This window comes from Moschus berezovskii, chromosome 7 (assembly GCF_049115385.1).
Source record: "Moschus berezovskii isolate FMDL1 chromosome 7, NW_MosBer_1.0, whole genome shotgun sequence".
NCBI classification, from domain to species: domain Eukaryota; kingdom Metazoa; phylum Chordata; class Mammalia; order Artiodactyla; family Moschidae; genus Moschus; species Moschus berezovskii.
The window spans coordinates 108,796,238-108,819,978 of NC_142466.1; the positions used below are offsets into that span (position 1 = coordinate 108,796,238).

The window sequence follows — 23,741 nt, forward strand, 5'->3', positions numbered from 1 at the left end:
ACTTAGGAGGCCCTAGAACACTGGCGGATTATCCCTCCCAGTGCAGTAAAGGAAAGGGTTGGAATCAAGATTGCTGGGAGAAATATCAATAACCTTAGATATGCAGATGACACTACCCTTATGGCAGAAAGTGAAGAGGAACTCAAAAGCCTCTTGATGAAAGTGAAAGAGGAGAGTGAAAAGGTTGGCTTGAAGCTCAACATTCAGAAAACAAAGATCATGGCATCTGGTCCCATCACTTCATGGGAAATAGATGGAAAAACAATGGAAACAGTGTCAGACTTTGTTTTTTTGGGCTCCAAAATCACTGCAGATGCTGATTGCAGCCATGAAATTAAAAGACGCTTGCTCCTTGGCAGGAAAGTTATGACCAACCTTGATAGTATATTAAAAAGCAGAGACATTACTTTGCCGACCAAGGTCCGTCTAGTCAAGGCAATGGTTTTTCCCGTGGTCATGTATGGATGTGAGAGTTGGACTGTGAAGAAAGCTGATCGCCGAAGAATCGATGCTTTTGAACTGTGGTGTTGGAGAAGACTCTTGAGAGTCCCTTATACTGCAAGGAGATCCAACCAGTCCATTCTAAAGGAGATCAATCCTGGATGTTCATTGGAGGGACTGATGCTAAAGCTGAAACTCCAATACTTTGGCCACCTCATGCGACGAGTTGACTCACTGGAAAAGACTCTGATGCTGGGAAAGGTTGGGGGCGGGAGGAGAAGGGGACGACGGAGAATGAGATGGCTGGATGGCATCACCGACTCTGTGGACATGAGTTTGAGTGTACTCCGGGAGTTGGTGATGGACAGGGAGGCCTGGCGTGCTGTGATTCATGGGGTCGCGGAGAGTCGGACACGACTGAGCGACTGAACTGAACTGAACTGAACTGGTAGGAAGGAGTGCTTCGGTTCCCAACGAAGAAACATGAGCAGTTCAAGTCTTTGAAATTCAGTTCTAAGGAAAGGTGCGGTTTGGCTGAAGAACCACTAACCTGGGACTTCCTGACCACACACATCAGACCAGTGAAAGCACAAGTTCCAGAAACTCAACAGCAGCTCAAGGATCAGAGGAGGGTAGCTTTCCAGGAGAGACAAAGGAAACCTCTTAACCAGGAAGCAGGACTCAGAAGCAAGGCATTCAATAATAGGAAATCACTTGGATTAGAACAATTCTTGGGAGATTTCTGGGGACAGAGAAATTCAGAGAAAAGAGCAGGAAGTTGGGACTGTGTTGCAAGACAATACATTTCTTTGTTTTTTTTTTAAATGAACTATGAGTTTATTGCAGTACTTTTCTCCCCATTTGGCATGTACCCTTCTTTCTGTATATAGAAGTATAGTTAATTTACAATGTTGTGTTAGTTTCAAGTATACAGCAAAGTGATTCAAGTATACAATTTACATATATATACTTTTCAGATTCTTTTCCATTAAACATTATTACAAGATATTGAATACAGTTCTCTGTGCTATACAGTAGGTCTTTGCTGTTTCCCTACCTTATATATGTTGTTGCTGTTGTTTAGTGGCTAAGTTGTGTCTGAGTTTAGCAACCCTATGGACAGTAGCCTGCCAGGTTCCTCTGTCCATGGGATACTGCAGGGCCATTTCCTTCTCCAGGGGATCTTCCCAACCCAGAGACTGAATCCCGGCCTCTTGCATCTCCTGATTGGCAGGCAGATTTTTACCTAGAATCAGGTAAAGATTCTAGATAAAGATTCTAGATTTACCTGTGCCAACAGGGAAGCCCTACCTTATATATAGCAGCGTGTATATGTTAATCCCAAATTGTTCATTTATCTCTGCCCCTTACCCCCTCTGGAGCTTCCCAGATGGCTCAGCGGTAAAGAATCCACCTGCCAATGCAGGAGACACGGGTTCAATCCCTGGGTCAGGAAGACCCCCTGGGGAAGGGAATGGCAACCCACGCCAGTATCCAACGGACAGAGAAGCCTGGCAGGCTACGGTCACTGTGGCTGCAAAAGAGCCAGACACGACTTAGCAACTAAACAACACCACCTGCTGCCTGCTATCCCTCTCTGGCAACCATGAGTTTGTTTTCCATGTCAGAGAGTCCATTTCTGTTTAACACAATGCGTTTCACTCGAAGAGTTTCCTACTATAGATATGGGATGCCCTGCTCACAGAGAAAGGAGGCTCTTTCACTACACAGATCAAGATCTTTAGCAATGGTGGAGGGTGGGAGAAACAGGGCCTGAAGGAGAAATGAAAATACAAGGTTCTAAATACATGGGATAGACAACAAGAAAGATCTGGGGCCACCATGGGCAAAGTTCCAAAATGTTCAGAGAGAGCAGATTTCCTCCCCCTACAACAGATGAGCAGCCTAAGGTCAGACGGAATCCAAGCAACTTTATGAAAAGAGATTTCCCAAATTAAGTTGAAATTCATGGAGGGGGGGACTTCCGATTGCTTAGTGACCTATACAGGCTGACACACCACATGGTAGATTATACTCACAATAGATAAGAAATTAACATTTATTAAATGAATGCATTTACACACCCACAGCATTTGAAGTTTCTGCTCATGGCCCAAGGCTGACAAAAGAAAAGTGGGTCTGGACTAACATGCGCTAGGTTCTAGGAACAAAATTTTTCTGTTTTTCGAGCACTAATATTTAGTTAAAAGCAGCAGATGCACTGATTAAAAATGAGGGCCCTGGAGCCAGACTGTGTTCAAATCCCACTTGTACCTCTCGCGAGTTTTGTGATCTTGGGCAAGTTGCTTAACTTCTCTGTGCCTCATGGTCCTTATCTGTAAAAGGGGAATAATAGCAATGCCTTCCTCAGAAGGTTGAGTAGGTTCGGGTTGACTCAAGGATAGTACTTTGAACAATGGCTGCACACCTTCAGTGCTCAAAAAACAAAGTTAGAGCTGATACTGTGGATAAAATAGACCACTGATGAGAACCTGCTGTACAGCTCAGGGAACTCTGCTCAGTGCTCTGTGGTGACCCAAATGGGAAGGAAATCCAAGAAAGAGGGGGTCTATGTATACGGATGGCTGATTCACTTCACCGTACAGTAAAAACTAACACAACATTGTAAAGCAACTATATTCCAATAAAAATTAATTTAAACAAACGAGTGAATAGAGCTAGTACTGCTGTCATCATCACTTTTGTGCACTCGGACCTGTCTGAAACATTTTACTTGCATTACGTCACATAACGAATCACGCAGAAGGTAACTGAGGCCCAGGAGCAAGACAAACATATATAATCCATCGGGTTTTTCTCACTGACATTCACACAACACAAAATTAACCACTTTAATGTACACAATTCAATGATATTTAGTACATTCACAGTGTTGTACAGCTGCCACATGATTTTGCTTTTCTAAGTTCTGTAACTCTGGGACTCATGTTGAGAAACTGAAAGATGAAACTTGGGATAATTCAATATTACTTCATCTTTGGAGGTACCTTAGTAATATAGGCTTTCCAGGTGGCTCAGTGATAAAAAATCTGCCTGCCAAGGAAGGAGATCAACAGATGCAGTTTCAGTCCCTGGGTTGGGAAGATCACTTGGAGGAGAAAATGGCAACCCGCTCCAGTATTCTTGCCTGGAGAATTCCATGGACAGAGAAGCCTGACAGGGTACTGTTCATGGGACCGCAAAGACTTGGGCCCGATTGAGTAACTGAACACCACCTCCACCAAGAAGTCACGTGTATTACAAAAAACAAGATTTCTAGGATGTAACAGCTAGAACATACTCTCCATCACAAGCAGGCCACTCTGACAGAGACTTTGCAGAGAAAACACTGGGGAGGAAAGAACCTGGGACTCAAGTGCCTTTACACATTAATTTACAAGGAGAAGTAGGTGTTAATTTCAGACTTTTATTCCTCTGAGGATTGAACAGTTGGAGGAAATGCATATTCAAATTCCGGAAAGGGATGTGGGGGCTAGGTTTATGCTGTTAGGAGGTATTCATCATGCAATGTCTGTTGATACCAAGCATAATCTGAGATGGAAAATAAAATAGTGACTTTCCATTCTCCTGTACTGCATGGCCCTCACTTGTATCTATTATATTTCACAGCCTTCCAAGTACAAAGACCAAAGTGTTCACTCCCGACCCGCAAAGATCAGTGGGTGAACAGGATAAAGGCCTCAGGAAGGTAGGAGCAAGACCTATCTTATTCTACTGTTTTCCTTCAAAGGGAGCAGCGTCTGTGCCTGGCTGTCCATAAATTTGTCCCTTAAACCCTACTGATAAAAGAACAAAAGAAATTAATTGTAGAAGGACTTCCCTGGCAGTCCAGTGGTTAAAACTCAGTGCTTCCAAGGCAGTGGGTGCAGGTTTGATCCCTGGTCTGGCAACTGAAGATGCTGAATGCCCTGCTGCTTCTGCTGCTAAGTCACTTCAGTCGTGTCCGACTCTGTGTGACCCCATAGATGGAAGCCCACCAGGCTCCCCCATCCCTGGGATTCTCCAGGCAAGAACACTGGAGTGGGCTGCCATTTCCTTTTCCAGTGTGTGAAAGTGAAAAGTGAAAGTGAAGTTGCTCAGTCGTGTCCGACCCTTAGCAACCCCACGGACTGCAGCCTACCAGGCTCCTCCATCCATGGGATTTTCTAGGCAATAGTACTGGAGTGGCTTGCCATTGCCTTCTCTGGGCTGAATGCCCTACAGCACGGCAAAAAAAAAAAAAAATTAATTGTAGCGACATCAGCATCTCTCGCCACTAGAGGGAGCTGTGGAGTTGACACAGCCGCCTCTATTGGGAAAGGAAATCAACCCTGAATATTCATTGGAAGCACAGATGCTGAAGCTCCAATACTTTGGCCACCTGATGTGAAGAGTCGACTCACTGGAAAAGATTCTGATTCTGGGAAAGACTGAAGGCAGGAGGAGAAGGGGGCAACAGAGGATGAGATGGTTGGATGGCATCACTGACTCAATGGACATGAGTTTGCGCAAGCTCCAGGAGAGACTGAAGGACAGGGAAGCCTGGTGTGCTGCAGTCTATGGGGTCGCAAAAAGTGACACAATTGAGCGGCTAAACAGCAACAACACAAGCCACAGGGGAAGGAGCCTAATCTGCTTTAGGCCACTGTTCTCTGCGTTGGGTTAATGTGCTTGTATGAGACACAGTCACGTGGCTTCTTTGTCCCACCAATGCCCGACACGGTGGAGCTCACATTTCCAAACTCCTGGAAGTTGGTTCTAGTTGTCCATAATGTCTACCTTTAGGTTTCAGCTATCTTAAATTTGAGGCGAAAGACAGAAAACCTTACACGATGCTCAATCCATTACTCCTAGAGATCCCTGAGTAAAACATTCTGTTCCTGGTCTGTACCCTCTCTGAGCCAGCACCCCTGTGGGGGAGGGAAGATCCAGAGACCTTGCACCCCAGACAAAACTGGCAGTTTGTCAGACCGAGAACCCAGGTCTCTTGCTCCAAGACTAGCCTTCCTTATGCTCCCCCATGTCGTGTAGTTCAATACGCATATTTTACTTGTTATCTTAAGACCCCAAACAGAAAGACATCCCTACCTACCTGCTGGTGCGGTGGTCACCGTTGTTTGCACCGACGGCCGCTCCGGAGATCCCACGAGGGTGACATTCACCGTGTAGTCAGTTGCTGGATACAGATCTAAACACACCACTGCCGTCTGTTCCCTCGTAGTAAAGTTAAACGATGTTGTGTGATAAAAAGTATTCAGATACCGCCTTCGACCTAGAACTTTAAACTGTCATGAGATTAAAAGAAAGGGATGCATTAAATTTGTTTAGCTTGCAGTTACCTATACTACACGGAAAGAAAGCAAGGAGCTTCCTTCTACTTATCCTCACCCACATAGAATTATTTTTAGTACAATAGCAAGCTAAACTGGGTGACAACTTTACAAAGCTACCCGACCTAGCCTATGCAACCTCCCCCTCCACCAGCTGTAAGACTAAGCTTAAAATGGATAACTACATCTCAGATGAACCAAATGTCAAGCTAGTCTACAGTAATCCCTTGTGCCTACCCAGGTGAAGGAGACTGTACTAGAGGTACTGGGCAAAATCCTCTTCTTTTCATTCATAAGGAATCCATAGACAAGTCTCTAGAACAGACATCTTAAACTTTTATGAGGACAACCCCAAATTATCCGCCTTTGGAATGCATAACTGAGCAACTGAGCCACGGTCCTTCACTTGAGCCTGCCTGTTCCGTTCCGTCGCTCGGTTGTGTCCGACTCTTTGCGACCCCGTGGACTGTAGCCTACCAGACTTCTCCGTCCATGGGATTCTCCAGGCAAGAATACTGGAGTCGGTTACCGTTTCCTTCTCCAGGGGATCTTTCCGACCCAGGGATCGAACCCGGGTCTCCCGCATTGGAGGCAGATGCTTTAACCTCTGAGCCTGCCTATTAGAGCTCTGGAAAAGAGTTTTCGGTACAAGGAGTCATCGCACACAGTGTTAACCCAATAACACTTTAGGTAAGTAAGTAAGTGAAGTCGCTCAGTCGTGTCCAACTCTTTGCGACCCTGTGGACTGTAGCCCACCACGCTCCTCTGTCCATGGGATTTTCCAGGCAAGAGTACTGGAGTGGGTTGTCATTTCCTTCTCCAGAGGATCTTCCCGACCCAGGGATCGAACCCAGGTCTCCCGCATTGTAAGCAAGACGCTTCACCATCTGAGGCAATAACACTCTAGCCACCACGCACTCAAGATGTGCATATAATATAGGGGCTTACAAAGGGAAAAAAACAGGTGAAAGTCCCAGCTCATATGATCAGCCGGCGCTTCAGCTGGCCGTACTCGTTTTCAGAGTTTCCTTTGATGCTGGTCAATGACTCCGCCATCCTCTGCGCTTCCTCATCACAGTCATTCTCCCACCTGACTCTGACACCTGGCTCGTCGGGAGATTCCTCTCTCCCCCAGTTCCTAGCATTCTCTTGGGTAACGTGAACGTCCTTATCTAGATAAGCCATCAAAACTTGGTCTCGGAGTGCCTTGAGTTCACTGCTGTGAAGTTCCTCCACTCCAGCTGAGCTACGCATATCCACAGCCACATCCTAGACCCTGTCCTCCTCTGAGCTGCCGCACCAGGATCTCCCAATCCCCTGTTCTTCCGGACCACTTGATCCCACTCTGATTGCTCTCAGGAAATCCTCCAAGACTTCCTCACTCAAAACTGTCTACGAATATTCTAACACCCCACCCTCAGCTTCCCCACCTGTCTCAAAAAAAACCCATTGTTAGATCCCTTCTCCCGTTCTCCTTGCCTGACACCCTCAACACCCTTGCCCCTTTGTTCTCAATGTCAGCCATTCTCGAAAACTGAAAGCACTCAGCCCATCCAGATGCCTGACCTCACCCACTTCTACATTTAGACTGCTGCCATCTGCTGGAGAAAAACCTCACACCTATGGAGACTGCATTTAGTCTGTCTCCTTCTAAACTACCTGTATTTCGTCTATAAACAAAAATTACTTTCTCGCTAACAAACTTGAAATCACAGTTTGAATAATTTTATAATATAGTCCTTTTACTTAACAACATATTATAAAAATTTTCTCTATCATTAAATAATCCTATAAATGGATAGAGTGCCTGTTACTTGCCAGCCAGAGTATACAGTGCTGGGTATTCAACAGTAAATAAGATATAGGTCCCAACCTCAAGGAACTCACAGGTAGTATCCAGGCAAATAAAATACACAGGAATACGTGTTACAACACATGAGGCTGGAGGAGTACCCAGGAGGGCCACCTGACCTTCCTCCTTAGGGATCAGGGAAGGCTTCCTCATCTTAATTGTGGACTGAAGGGGAAATTAGCGTTAACCATGTGAGTTGGGGATGTGAAAAGTCAGGATAGGAAAAACAATTCAAAGAAGGGATGGCATTTGGGGGAAGAGGTCAGCGAAGGCCTCCCACCAGGGAGATGACCAAGCTGATCACTGAAGGACAAGCAGGAGTTAGCCAGGTACAATGAGGGAAAGAAGGGTTTTGCAGGTAGAGAGTCACATATGTGAAGACACAGTGCTAAAGGGACACAGGAAGCTTGTAGGGGCTGGGGTACAGGGCCCAGAGCTTAGAGAATAGATCAGCCCTAACTAAATAGACTCAGGAGGCTTGGGAGATGGAGACGGTCACGGAAGTCAAGACAATGGATAAGACACCCAAAGACAGGTACATTATGACAAGAGAACAGGAAAGGCACAACCTTGGGGGTAATCAAATTTAAGGGATAGACAGAAGAGAGATCTTGTAAAGGAGACTGAGAGGGCTCAGACCAAAAGAGACAAAGGGACTATTTCAATAGGAATATTGGTCCACAGCAGCAAATGCTGTGCAGCGGGAAGCAGAAGATATTTCAAGTCTGCATAGTGTTCTATCCGATGAATGTATGATTATTTATTGGAACAAATCCCTCCTAATGGATATTTAAGTTGTTTTCAATTTCCCCTAATATAAATAAAGCTTCAGAGGATACTTTAATTTTTCTGTGTATGTCTGCATAACAAATTATAGTACATCTGAAAATTTACTGATAGACCTAACAAGTAACCATTCTGGAAAATCACGCTAATTTAAGTGCCCACAGCTGTGTGTAACAGGATTCGCTCCAAGTTTATAGAAAGACTATGGTAACTCATGGTTTATATATATATTTTGAGGTATAACACGTGCTCATGTGTGTTTTGGCAGTAAGTACATTCTCTTTTGCAAACTCCCTTTGAATGTTCACTTCTTTCCAGTGGATTCATTAAGAGTGTTTCACATGTTACTTAATTTCTGTCTGACATATTAAAAAAATAGCGATTTTTAAATTGAACTCTTTAATCATTTTAGTGTAGGCCATGAAGTAAGAATCATTTCTCCTCTTAACCAAGGGTGTTAACCAATTGTCTCCAAACCATGTATTTCTGTATTCATTTGAAAAACCATCTTTATTTTATATTAAATTACTTAAGTACCTGGATGTATTTCTAGATCCAGTGTTCTTTCCAGTATAAAAATTTGACTATTTCACTCAGCTGTTTATCCTTCAGTGCCTCCACACAGACGTCAAAATAAGATCCCAGCTCAAAAGTACAGGATACAAGGATGATCAGGCCACTACTCGGATTTTTGTCTTATTTCTTCCCATCTCCCTTGCTTTCTGTTCCTCCAAAAAGCCACATTCTCGATTATCCAACGAGCTACTCTACTTGCCCACAGTACCCTTCTTTCACCTCACCCAACATCTTTCATCTGGTGAATTCCTACTTACTGTCTATGACTCGGCATCATTTCTGATTCTTGTTCAAAGAAAACTGTACCTGAGCATAATCTCCTATTCCATTTATTTACTTTTTATCAAAACTTTCATGATACCAAATTGTAGTTGTCTGTTTACATGTATGCTTATATTAATTCGGATCAGAACTTCCAGGTCCTAACACATGATATTCTTCTGGCAAATGGTAGATGAATTAATTCTAATTTAATACTTAGTCTACGCTCTGCCAGATGATTTGCTAGGGGAGGAGACGGGGACGACAGAGAATGAGATGGCTGGATGGCATCACCGACTCGATGGACATGAGTTTGAGTGAACTCCGGGAGTTGGTGATGGACAGGGAGGCCTGGCGTGCTGTGATTCATGGGGTCGCAAAGAGTCGGACACGACTGAGCGACTGAACTGAACTGAACTGAAACTGTATGAATGTGAGAGTTGGACTATAGAGAAAGCTGAGTGCTGAAGAATTGATGCTTTTGAACTGTGGTTTTGGAGAAGACCCTTCCATCCTAAAGGAAATCAGTTTTAAATATTTATTGGAAGGACTGATGCTGAAGCTGAAGCTCCAATACTTTGGCCATCTGATGCAAAGAAATGACTCACTGGAAAAGACCCTGATGCTGAGAAGGATTGAGGGTGGGAGGAGAAGGGGACGACAGAGGATGAGATGGTTGGATGACATCACCGACTCAATGGATATTAGTTTGAGTAGGCTCTGGGAGTTGGTGATAGACAGGGAGGCCTGGCATGCTGCAGTCCATGGGGTCTCAAAGAGTCAAACATGACTGAGCAACTGAACTGAACTGAAAAAAATTAGGAAGTTCCAAGCAGCTATCTGGGGAATTTCTCTGAATATAAAGCCATCTAAGTGTAGATACTCTTTCTTCCCAATAAATAGAAAAGGTAAATGAGATATGAATGTCACTTTTTTTTTACATATTAATTTTTCAAGTACTAGGTGCTGTATGAGGATTTGGATTGAGTGAATGCAACAGGATAAAATGAATGCAGTGGGGTAGAATGAAGATCAGTCTGAGGCAAATTTGCAGAATTTGCCTGAACTGAACTGAAACTGACACAAAAATAACAAATCTCAGTTCCTACCTGATTATACTCACAATTTTACTTGAGATTTGTGATGTTTATAAATTCAAGTTAAATGAGAAATAACAGCCCTGCAAGAAGTTTCTTAAAAACCCACATCCATGTATTAATTTGATGACAAAACCAGCTGCAACTAATATTCCAAACTATTAATAAAATATAATATATATGCAATATCAGAGAAAATGATAGCAAATCATTAAAATTAAAAATATATATATATAGTATCTTCCTTCAATTTAGTCCCTGACTTGCAGCTGTCTTGCATCCATCTCTAGAAATAAAAATTAAACAATCTAGAAGTTCATTCCATTAGTGTGTTTAAATACTCTGGATCCACACTTGGAGAGCACCCAAATATTTAAGTGACACAATTTATTAAGAATAGCATAAGAGATCTTACTTGATACACTTGTTTTGATCCAACTTTCCTAGAATGCCGGTTCAATTTCAAGCAAACTTCATTAAATATTGAAATATTGAAAATCCCATCATCTTCTAAGAGATCATCACCTAAAAGACAAGAAAGAACACAGGGAAATGTCGCAAGGAAAACATACCATGATGAAGGAAAACTGCAACTCCGAGAGCCAACAGAATGTTTAACAGCAGATGCATCAAACCTGGCTCCAAGTTCTGGCTCTACAGCTTCTTAATTGCATGACCTTAGCTAAGTCACTTAACCCCTCTGACCCTCAATTTCCTTATTTGTGGAATCAAGCCATCCGCGTTGCTTTTCTTATATCACAAGCATAAATAATGTATATATATTTTAAAACTGTTGTAGGACTCCCCTTGTGGCTCAGTGGTCAAGAATATACCTGCCAATGTAGGGGATGTAGGTGCGATCCCTGGTCCAGGAAGATTCTGCATTCGGAGCAACTCAGCCTGGGTGCCACACTGCTGAGCCAGGGTACCCTAGAGTCTGTGCTCTGCAACAAGAGAACTCACCGCAACGAGAAGCCTGAACGCTAAAACTAGAAAGTAGTCCCCACTCACTGCAACTAGAGAGAGCCCCGTGTGCAGCAGCAAAGACCCAGAGCAGTCAAAAATCAATCAATGATAATAAAATAAATAAAACTATTGTTAACCAATAAAGGTGTGAGGTTTTAGAAAGCTCATCCTATCATTCGGATTGTCCATAAGTAAAATGTCATGAAGGTAAGTATATCAATAGGCAGAAAGTCTGAGAATAAGGAGAAAGATGAATGAAAGTCAAAGGTCAGGGATTAGAACTCTTAGAGCAAATGTTTCCAACCTAGAAGATGACCAGAAAGTAGATGACCAGGCAAGATGTTTGTTCTCAGCAGACAGTACTTCCAGAGCTCCTTAGATGAGGGCTAAGGCAGTAAAATAATCAAGAAGCAGATGTATTTCCGTCACTGTATAGAAGAAAAGTAATTTCATGCCTCCTGCAGCCTAATTCATTCCTTCAATGTTCTATTTTCTTAAGGCAGTTAAAACAAAAAAAAAAAAAAGAAGTTTGTTAAGACCCCACAGACAGTCTAGTAGTACCAAGGCTAATTTTCAAGAAAAAGCAGATTTCCTAACAAACAAGTCTGGACATTTTCTACAAATGTGAAGAAGTTTCAATGCTTAGCAGAGAGAAGCTTTTTACAACAACCTTTCTTGTGTATTTCTCCCACTGGAGTCTTTGCTACCTAAGAAGAAATAATGATAACAATAAACTTGTGTCTTCAAAATCAGAATTATCCATTTAAAAATTTAAATATCACTGACATAGGCAGCACCAGGCAATCAGCTCGGAGAAAATAGTCTTGGCTAGCTCTTATTGGAAGATGTAAAAGTATGGTTATAAGAAAGAATTTGAAGACCTATCACAAGTGCCCTCCAATACTTTCACAACTTTCATTTTCAAGATTGCATGAGGATACCAGAAACAAAAATTGCCCCATGTATGCATGTGGTTTTGAGGCATACCAAGTATACCTGTGTGAGCAATACCACACACAGTATATGTCTGTACACAAACAGAACATAAAGCAGAAGTATTGTCTGCTGAGCTCCTGTCTCAATATGATTTTCCCACTTATAGCCCTTATGGTCTGAGAATAAAGGCATCTGGGTCCCACTTCCCACCCCCAACCCTGACAGAAGGGATGACGAACGGTAAAAATGGGTCAATTTGCATCTGGGTCGGAAAGAAGGGTTGACTGCCATCTATAAGGCAGAAACATGAAGATATTTCTACATAGCATAGCGTGGAAGAATCTAGGCAAAGAAAAAGGCTGAGAGCTCTATGCAATATGCTTTCCAAGCAAAGGAGCAGGGTCCCAAAATCTCAAAAGAAGGAACAGGGGAGGATTGGTGCCCATAGAGTTGGGGGCTGGAAGCAAGGACAGGCTGCAGGACTGCTCCGTCTAGAGCCCCTTGGTCTGGTGGCTCCCAATCCTAAATGCCCATCAGCAGATCTAAAAGAAAGTTTGGACATCGGTGGGTTTTTCTTCTTTTCTTTTTTTAACTCACCAGGCAATTCTGATAAGCACCCAGGGTTACGTACACTGTTCTCTCACTATTTCTACTTCTAATAATAGTAGACTTTCCTTAGCACAATGGGATCATTAACAGAGAAGGACTTCTAAGTGAAGGATCTTGGGGATCTGAAGGTTCCATCTGACAGAGAGCTGTGGTCGGCAAAAGGAGAGATTTGTTCCTTCCAGCCTCTGTAGGCGAAGCTCCACATGAAGCCAGGTGATACTGGGCTGATGCAAGAGCTACAGCTTTACAGATCCAAGATAGCCAAGTGCTCAGTCAGGGCAGGGGGTTTTCTTGCAGCTGCTCCTCAAAGGACACTGGATCATCCAACCAGCAGTAAATCCTTCAAGATGAAATCTGAGATAAGCATATCAATATTATCCAATAAGAAGTAAGACCAAAGGGAATGCCATCCATTTTATTATGAAGGGAATATCAATCCTAAATAAAACTTTAAAAAACATTATTTATTTACTTATTTATTTGCCTCGGACCTAAGTTGCAGCACACGAGATCTTTGTTCTCATGGGAGATTTTTTCACTGGGATGCACAAACTGTCAAGTTGTGGCTCATGGGTTTCAGTATTTGTGGCTCATGGGCTTAGTTACTCTGTGGCATGTGGGATCTTAGTTCCCCTATCAGGGATCAAATTTGCATCCTCCGTGTGGCAAAGTGAACTCTTTATCACTGGACCACCAGGGAAGTCCCTAAATAAAACTTTTACTTCCAAGGGTAAGTAATTGTAATTGAGAAAGTGGGGAGCCTAAGAAATGATTCTACAAAGAGGGAGATCAAGCCTTGAAAGCAAAGAATGAACACTGTTGAAAAAGTATTGAGCAAAGTAATGGCAAAACTCAGCAACATCTGTTTTACACACTCAGTAAAAAATTTTAAAGATGTATTCAAACAGATAAAGGATGAGATGGTAGAAGAATGTGATAGCAGAAAGGAAACTGGTTGAGAGAGGCAGAAATAAAAGAGGAACTAGAAGAGACGAAAAACAAAAGGAAATGAAAGTGCAGCAACAGAATTTAAAGTGCATCAGAAATGTCGATTCATAGATGCAGAAACGCATCTAGAGAACAAACTTACTACAGACTCAGAGAAGGCAGAGGAAAAAGGCACGGATGCAAAAAAGAGAGAAAATAGAAGACCAATGCAGATAGACAAGGAATTCCGCACAGGAGTATTTGAAGTGCAAACACAAATGTCAACCACAAATCAGCGCTTGCCATGGTTGCTTGTCATCTACCTCTACAAAGATTAAATCATGTGCTGCTGCAGCAGCTGAACTCCAACACCCCCTAAAGGAGTTCAGAGTGGAGAGCAGAAATGAGGCACTGTGCTTCCGGAAAACTGGCAGGACGGGTCTTCAGATAGATATTCTCAGGAGCTGATTTTATGAGCCCAATTCTTGTATCTCCTCATATCTAGACAAGCCCTAAAATCCTTCTTGGTGAAGACTGTTTCTTGTGACTAGCAGAAGCTTCATGAGACAAGCAGAAACTTTCTACCAAAAAACCCGTACTTGATTCCATGTGCTCCCCCTTTAAAACAATCACAGATACAGTGTCCTTCACCCCTGTGTCTTTGGAACAGTTTCTCAGAGCTATCTGGGGCGCCGTCTCCAAGCAGCAGTCCCCATACTGCCCCAAATAAAACTTCACTCTCCACTCTCACACGGTGCAAACAAACAAAAACAATACTCAGAGATTTAATGAAAGAAAATATTCTTAATGTGTAGATACACTAAAATGTGAAGATCCAGAAACTCACAGGGCTCTAGGAAAACTCAGTGAAAAACATTAACATGTATATAACCCATGACTGAACTTTCATGAAACAAAAGATTTCTGTCTCATTCACTATTGAATTCCCAATGCCCCAAACTGTCCAACACATAGTAAGTGGTCAATAAGCATTTACCACATGCATGAGTAAATGATTCAAGTCTGGGACTTCACATAGAAAGAAAACTATGATATCCAGGCTGAAAAAGACCAGATTGCAAATGTGGGTTTGAAAAAAAAAAAAAAAATCACACCTTCAAATTCCTCTTTCAAAATTTTAAATTCCCAAAGTCAATGTGAAACGCCTCCAGGATTCTGACAACAAAGGTTTAGGTCCAAGAATTTTATCTTCAATCAAGCTCCCATTCACTTGTGAAGACAACAAAATGAGGTTCTCAGATAATCCTGGGCTCAGAAAGTATCCCATTCTCCAGTAAGAAGATAGAAATCACGATGCAGAAAGAGACAGAAAAATAGAGAAAAACAGAAAAACTTTGATATGAAAGAACCGCCAGTAAGCACTAAAACTATGAAAACATATAGCTGTTTATAGAATTGTTATAAATATTGCTATAAGTCTATATAAAAATGAATTCTTGAAAGATGTAGTGCATGTTAAAAATAATTAAAAATAAGAAGCTGGCAATAAAAAGCTGTATTAAGCCAGTAGCAAAAGGAAAGCAAAAGGGGAAGGAATAAAAGGAAGTAAAAAATGCTAACTTCCTTGTCTTTTGGGGGGAGAAGTCAACATGATTCCAGTCTCGACACTGGTAATAGGAAAAATACACATTCAAATAGGGTTGGTTTTTTTTTTCGTTTTTTAATGTGTAGTACCGAATAAAAGCAAGATCTCTACTGTCTGAATCACTGAGAAAGGAACATTTATGCAGCAAAGAGAGAACGCAATAGACATAGCAACAAAGCACAAAAAAGAGAAAAAATTAAGATGACAGAAGAAAGGAAAACCATATCACAAACACTACTGTGTAAATTGATTAACTCTTTTTCTCACAAACGTTTGCAATGTATGCTATTTCCTCAAGTACATCCATAGCGATATTACCCAGACAGATTTTAAGAACAAAAGTGGGCAAAGGCATATCATGCAAGCAGAGCACGAAGAAGTCAAGAAAATCAGGGCAAGAAAATTGTTAAATAGGCTAAAGTGAGCCACTTGTTAATAGTGCAAGTTAGAATCTACAATTAAGACATCAACCATGAACATAAATATCATAACATCAAAATGTGTGAACCAATCAGAATGTATAAGACAAACTGAGAAGAATGGCAATCCGAATAAGCAAAAAATAATAACAACAACAACAAAAACAGAAGTCCTGAGAAACCTTACCACTAAAGTTGATTTAAGACTAAATCTTACCTTATTTACAAGCAAACACTACACCTAGTATTGCAAAACTTTGCCAAATAGTAAACCCCAAGAAAATGTCAACAAATCCCCCCCAAAGAATACTAAAATTGAAAAAAAAAACCTAGAAATCAACAGCAAAGTGTAAATGTTGAGAATATTTTAAACCTACCACTTGATAACATATATAATTAATCTTTCAATCAATGGGGAAATCAAAATACCAAGTATATAATGCTTTGAAAGTAAAAATAAAGGGAACATATATTAACACCCTCATAAATAATTCTTTCATCAAGGGAAAATCAGAATAGCAATTACACCGTGTCTTGAAAGTAAAAATAAAGAGAATATGTATAAATGCCTAAGGAATTCCACCAAAGCTCAAATCTAGAAGGGAGAAAGAAGAATTGAAGATTTTTATCATCAAACAGAAAATAATGGAAATAAGTTGAACTGTCAGAACTGTACATGGAACAACAGACTGGTTCCAAATAGGAAAAGGCGTACGTCAAGGCTGTATATTGTCACCTTGCTTATTTAACTTATATGCAGAGTACATCATGAGGAACGCTGGGCTGGAAGAAGCACAAGCTGGAATCAAGATTGCTGGGAGAAATATCAATAACCTCAGATATGCAGATGACACCACCCTTATGGCAGAAAGTGAAGAGGAACTCAAAAGGCTTTTGATGAAAGTGAAAGAGGAGAGTGAAAAGGTTGGCTTGAAGCTCAACATTCAGAAAACTAAGATCACGACATCTGGTCCCATCACTTCATGGGAAATAGATGGAAAAACAGTGGAAACAGTGTCAGACTTTATTTTTGGGGGCTCCAAAATCACTGCAGATGCTGATTGCAGCCAGGAAATTAAAAGGCGCTTACTCCTTGGAAGGAAAGTTATGACCAACCTTGATAGTATATTAAAAAGCAGAGACATTACTTTGCCAACCAAGGTCCATCTAGTCAAGGCTATAGTTTTTCCCGTGGTCATGTATGGATGTGAGAGTTGGACTGTGAAGAAAGCTGATTGCCGAAGAATTGATGCTTTTGAACTATGGTGTTGGAGAAGACTCTTGAGAGTCCCTTGGACTGCAAGGAGAACCAAACAGTCCATTCTAAAGGAGATCAATCCTGGGTGTTCATTGGAAGGACTGATGCTAAAGCTGAAACTGCAATACTTTGGCCACCTCATGCGACGAGTTGACTCACTGGAAAAGACTCTGATGCTAGGAAAGGTTGGGGGCGGGAGGAGGAGGGGACGACCGAGAATGAGATGGCTGGATGGCATCACCGACTCTGTGGACATGAGTTTGAGTGAACTCTGGGAGTTGGTGATGGACAGGGAGGCCTGGCGTGCTGTGATTCATGGGGTCGTGGAGAGTCAGACACGACTGAGCGACTGAACTGAACTGAACTGATGCAATTAACTCAAGAATTTAGTACTAGAACAATATAACCAACTTAAGAGAATCAGGAAGAAGGAAATTTTAAAATGAGAGAAATTAATGAGATAAAAAATAATTTAAAAAACCCAAGAGATTATTCTTCAGGGAAAAGAATAGTAATGAAACAGACAACCCAAGCTAAGCAAATCAAGTGTTAGAAAGAAAGAAACACAAAACTAGGAATCAAAATAACCTGGGGATATATAATTGATACTCCAGAGGAGTTGTCAACAAATATTCCATTTGACATTCTGCCAACATATCGTGTGAATGTATGGCAAAAACCACCACAATATTGTAAAGTAATTAGCCTCCAATTAAAATTTTTAAAAAAATTTTTAAATAAAAAATAAAATCACAACTAAATGGACATTGTCTAGGAAAGCATAAATTATAAAAATTGATTCAAAAAAACGTAAGAAATATAAACAAATCCCCAAAACCACAGAAGAAATTGATAGTCATCAAAGAATCATCTCCCAAAGGGCTGAAACTTAAATGACATTATGAGCAAATGTGTCCAGCTTTAAAGAAAGGGGATAATCCCAAAGTGATATAAATTCTTCCAGGGTATAAAAATATGGAAAACTTCCCAATTCATTTAAAGAGAACTGGCATAACGCTAATCATGAAATCAGATGGCTAAATGTGAAGGATCTAGATGAGCAGAATGACAAATCTTCACATGAAGGCATAAATAAACAGGAAAGCCAAAACTTGAATAGATATGGAAAAAATGTAGAAATGTACCTTGTGCTCAGTTGGGATAATTCAATATAAAGCCCAATTCTCACTAGATTACCTTGCAAATTTAATCTAGTTCCACTTAAAATTTCAGACAGAAGGAGGTCTGGAGACATTAACGGACTCAGCCAGGGTCACCCAACTCTTAAGCAGCCGAGTTAAGATGTAAATCCAGGTCTGTCTGAACCCAAAGACCATGCTTGCCCCAGCTGAAATTAACTTGAAGAGGTTGAAGAGGATGTTGGTAAAAACAGCAGACAATGAACAGCAAGCTGTCATTGACTGAACAGAGACAGATGAATTTGGAGTCCTAGGATAATCTTTTTATTTCTAATAAATCTACAGTAGTTTATTGTTAACTGTGAACAATTTTCTCTAATTAGTTACCATAATAAGTTGACAATATCTTTCCCTAACATAGTCTTTACTTAGAAATAAATCATTTTATTTCTATACAAGTATCCTGAGACCTATTTTGTATAATTTCATAGTCTGAATGATATTGTGAAGACTAGCACACTTTTCATTTATTTCTGCCACATCCGTGTTACTTCCCAGTTCCTAGCAGCAGCAATACCTAAAGGTTAAGTTTTCTTAAATTCAGTTCAGTCACTCAGTCATGTCCGACTCTGAGCCAGGCCTCCCTGTCCATCACCAACTCCCAGAGCCTGCTCAAATTCATGTCCATGGAGTCGGTGATGCCATCCAACCATCTCATCCTCTGTCATCCCCTTCTCCACCTGCCTTCAATTTTTCCCAACATCAGGGTCTTTTCCAATGAGTTGGCTCTTCGAATCAGGTGGCTAAAGTATTGGAGCTTCAGCTTCAGCATCAGTCCTTCCAATGAATATTCAGGGCTGATCTCCTTTAGGATGGACGGGTTGGATCTCCTTGCAGTCCAAGGGACTCTCAAGAGTCTTCTCCAACACCACAGTTCAAAAGCATCAATTCTTCAGCACTCAGCTTCCATTATGGTCCAACTTAAATAGGTTTTCTTAAATAGGACATCAAATAGCTAGCTGAGAACTACCTCAACTCATACAAGACAATAAATGACACCAATGGCTTCTCAAGGTTTGCTTTTAAAGAATTTAATTAATTTTGACATCCTACAACAAGAGTGCTGATAAAAACTTATTGTAATTGTCATGATGATATAAACATCCAGATGTGTCTTGGTGTTCATTAAAGCTCTTAAAGCTCCTTCCTGTCCAACCTGCTTTCCAACCAACTTCTACACTCCTGCATCCTAGGGCTGCCTCCTCCTCTCTACCTGCTCATCCTCACTTTGAATCCCCTCCCCTAATCAGTCCTGGGGTCACTTCTCATCCTAGATGTACAGCTCCTGGGTCAGCCTCCCTGGCTCCTCCTTTGTCACAGGCAAGAGTAAGAAATGACTTTCGAGTTTCCCACTGAAGATAAGCCAGATGGCTACCCTGTATTGCCTTCGACAACTGAAACAGCGTGCATCATTGCCTACTGCTGTCTTTTAAATGCCTTCTTGTTACCTTCCACGTCAACTAGAGGACCCAGCTGAGAATCCATACATCAGTGCCCGCTCAGTAAAACAGGAATCTCTCCTACTAGCCCTGCTCTGGTTCTGACCCCTGGAGTATTTAACCCCTTGGCTGCAAACCTTAGAAAGTAACTGTGAACTCTCCTGACCTGTGGATCCTGAAGCACGTTTCCCCACATCCTGAACTTAGCATTCTCCAGGAGGAAATGAGACTTCACCTCCACCTACCAGCTGTCTGGAACGCAATGACGGCTGGCATGGAGCGTCGGGGAGGGGTTGTAGAAATGCTCACGGTGTAGTTGGTGCCCTGGTACAGGTCTAGGCACAATTCTGGGGTCCTGCTCTCTGTGGTCAAATTAACTGTCTCCTCATGACCTGATTCCAGGAGGTCCAACCGTTGTCCTTTTATGTATATCTTTGTGAGGGGAAAAGACAAGAGAACCCATGTGACTCCACTGAAAACAACCAAGAGAGATTTTGTAGTGCTGGAACCTACTCTCTTACCACTCCCTTTTATAATGCACTGCTCACCCTGGGGGAGACAAATAGTGCAAACCTCTGCTATCAGGTATCTGATGATGAAATCTGATCAGCCCGGTTATCCAGAAACCCTGAGAAGTGACATAAAATGGAGAGGTTCTCTAAGGAGTGCTATCCTGCATTCAAATGACCGGCAATCAATGGAGGCAGTCACCACGCGAGACCCGCTTGCTGCATCTTGTCACCCAGGCAGCAGATGCTTCTAGGCTTGCTCTGGGGGAGTGACACACAAGAGCTTGGAAACAAGCAATCATGATGATGCCAAATATAAACACACCCCCCACACATACACCCTGGAGGATGACAAACACATTAAACACTAAAAGTAAAGTAAAATAATCCAGATATCTGAAAAACTCTACTCACTTTAAAAAGGACTATGGGATTGGAGAGCTATTTGATTAAGAAGCACCTCCAGAAGCAAGTTCCTCTGACTCTTATTCCCATGGTAACCATCTCTGCCCTGGCAGAAAAAAAGGAGTTCATTTCACTTACCACATATTCAATCTTGGAGTTTATTCTTCCTGGGTTTATTTGCCACCTCACACAGGTGTTATTAAACACCGACACCTCATTAATTTCTATAATTATTTCTAAAAGAGAAAAAGAAAGAATCCACTCAACAAAATGCATCGAAGGACTTTGGAAAAATCCTAATGGCCAGCCCATTAGAGGGCATGACTTTGTTTACTTGCCCAGCTGGTCTCTCTGCTGGTCACCATTCCCAGTAGGATACAGAAACCGAATCAGCAGTTCAAGCTATCCCGGGCCAATCACCCAATTTAACTTTATCATGAGTGACCCGATGTGGAGGAAAAGGGTGAGAATTCCCTTAAGTACGGGTGAGAATTCCAGCCTGTGATTGGTCTAACACAATGGATGCCACTGGCATTCCACTCCCGGGGGAAAGAAAGGGACCCAGAGCCGAGCCCTGAACCTTCCCTGCAGCTGCGCAGGTTAGACCAGCTTCTGGTTCCCTCATCCCACCGGCTGATGGAGCGTTTTGATAGCCAGGTCACTGCTGTTCCCAAGAGGAAAATGACACACATCACCACCCAGGACCATTCCTCAGGAGTGGCCCATTGTGGGTAAACTAAATAAATTCTCCACGAGGTCCCTGGATATTTCTGGGGCTCCCTTTACTGAAACCATTTAAATCTGATTTATCAGGAAGCCACTAATTTCTTTAAGTTGTTCTGTTTCTTTTCAATATTCTGCATGTGGCGGGGGCGGAGGGCGACCAATTGAGAGGGTAGCATTGAAACATGCACATTACATATGCAAAAGAGATCACTAATGGGAAGTTGCTGTATGTCTCAGGGAGCTCAACGCAGTGCTCTGACAACCAGAAGGGTGGGACGGGGTGGGAGGGAGGCTCATGAGGGAGGGGACATATGTATGCTTATGGCTGATTCACATTGTTATATGGCAGAAGCCAACACAATATTGTAAAGTAATTATTCTCCAATTAAAATTTTTCAAATAAATAAATATTCTGTATATATTTCATGTGATAAATTTAGCAATGTGGGAAACCATAATATGGCCTTGGTTCCTGAGATAACAGTTTCCAATGAACCTAGTAAACGACTTAGGAAGTTGTTCAAATGAGAATGGGGAAAGTACTTAGCTTTTTATTTAACAAACTTCCTGCAGATAAGTAAAACTATTCTTACTTGCAGCTGACATGCTCTTGTCTAAAAAAAATACTAAGGAATTCACACACACACACATACACACAATTGAAGCTAAGAAACAAGTTCAACCAGGTAGCAGGATACAAGGTCAATATACAAAAAGCAATTGCATTCCTGTCCACTATCAAGGAACAAGCCAAACATGAAATTTTTAAAAACTCACAACAGCATCAAAAGGAATAAAATTCCCTGTAGGTGAAAGTGAAAGTCGTTCAGTCATGTCTGACCCCATGGACTGTACAGTCCATGAGATTTTCCAGGTCAGAACACTGGAGTTGGTAGCCTTTCCCTTCTCCAGGGGATCTTCCCAACCCAGGGATCGAACCCAGGTCTCCCGCATTACAGGCAGATTCTTTATTAGCTGAGGCACCAGGGAAACCCAAGAACACTGGAGTGGGTAGCCTATCCCTTCTCCAGCAGATTTTCCCAACCCAGAAGTTGAACCAAGGTCTCCTACATTGCAGGTGGATTCTTTACCAACTGAGCTATCAGGGAAGCCCTATTCCCTGCAGGTAGAAGTTAGCAAACTATCACCTCTAGAGGAGAGAATCAACATCTCACCCAAGGGAAATATTCCTCAGCCCACATTCAAGCTTCCCCACTGAAGCAGATGTCCCTTATGGATGTTTTAGACCCTCTCAGCTCTCATGCCCCTTGCTCCTGCCCTGTCTGAGCTTTGACAACATGACCATGTCTTGTCTCCCAGGCTGGGGTTTCCCTGCTGCATATGCAACCTGGAAGTAGGGGGAAATGAACACTTCCTGAAAGACAGGAAGTATTAGAAAAATCTGCCCCTTACTTTTCTTCCCCTTGTAGAGCAGACCTAGAAGATCTCTCAGGGCGCTGCTACACTGATGGAGCAATCACGTGTACTCAGTGAGGACCAGGGCAACAAGGAATCCTCATGCTGGTTCGACTTCCTTTGCTGCTCTGCCCACCTCAGCCTTCACTCCTGCTTCCTGGGATGTGTGTGTGTGTGTGTGTGTGTGTTAGTTGCTCAGTCATGTCTGATTCTTTGAGACCTCATGGACTGTAGCCTGTCCAGGCTCCTCTGTCCGTGGGATTTCCCAGGCAAGAATACTGGAATAGGGTGCCACTGCCTTCTCCAGGGGATCTTTCCAACCCAGGGATCAAACCCACGTCTCCTGCATTACCAGGCAGATTCTTTACCCCTGAGCCACCTGGGAAGCCCCATTTCTTCATACTCAGAACCAATGCTACCTTTAGATAGACCCTAATCCACTGACCCCCTTGCCCATGGAAGATTTTATATCTTTACCAAATCACCCAATCAGCAGCACTGCCGAGATTTATGTCACACATGACCTGGTCACGGGTAAACCCAGTCAGCTGACAGTAAGTGGGAATAAATGAAGCAGGAAGAGGAAAAGAGGCAAATTTCTGGAGAGACCCCAGAGGATCAAGCGTGCCCATCTACTGCACTCCTGGATCACTACATCAGCGCTTCTCCCTGGAGCACAGACAATTTGAAATCAAAGAAATACTCCAGGTGTGGACACGGATGCAAAGATCCAATCCATTCCCCTCCTTGGGTAGCATAATGACGCCACTGGTAACAGTCTTTTATCAGCTTGAAAAAGTCCCAAATATTCCCAGCCCCTTCCCTCTCCAGCCCGTCAAAGTGCTAGAGCTCTAGACCCCTCTGTTCACTCCCACAGGCCCCTGATACTCATCCCCTGGTCGAATAAAAGGAAACATCCCACTCCTCACCTTGTCGCTGAGTTGCCATGAAAGCATATTTCCTTCCCACTTGGGACCCTTTGC

At 42.3% G+C, this 23,741-nt stretch overlaps 1 protein-coding gene across 3 annotated transcripts in view; it reads right to left on the bottom strand.

Moving 5' to 3' along the window:
* Positions 1-23,741, bottom strand: part of SUSD1 (sushi domain containing 1) — a 209,146-nt gene that overhangs the window by 125,251 nt on the left and 60,154 nt on the right. For all 3 annotated transcript variants that reach the window (XM_088838275.1, XM_088838276.1, XM_055427584.2), the window contains exons 7-10: positions 20,755-20,852; positions 19,948-20,134; positions 10,759-10,868; positions 5,534-5,726 (exon numbers count right to left, since the gene is read on the bottom strand). In XM_088838275.1, the coding sequence (XP_088694401.1) occupies positions 5,534-5,726; positions 10,759-10,868; positions 19,948-20,134; positions 20,755-20,852 (588 nt within the window). The remainder of the gene's footprint in view (positions 1-5,533; positions 5,727-10,758; positions 10,869-19,947; positions 20,135-20,754; positions 20,853-23,741) is intronic.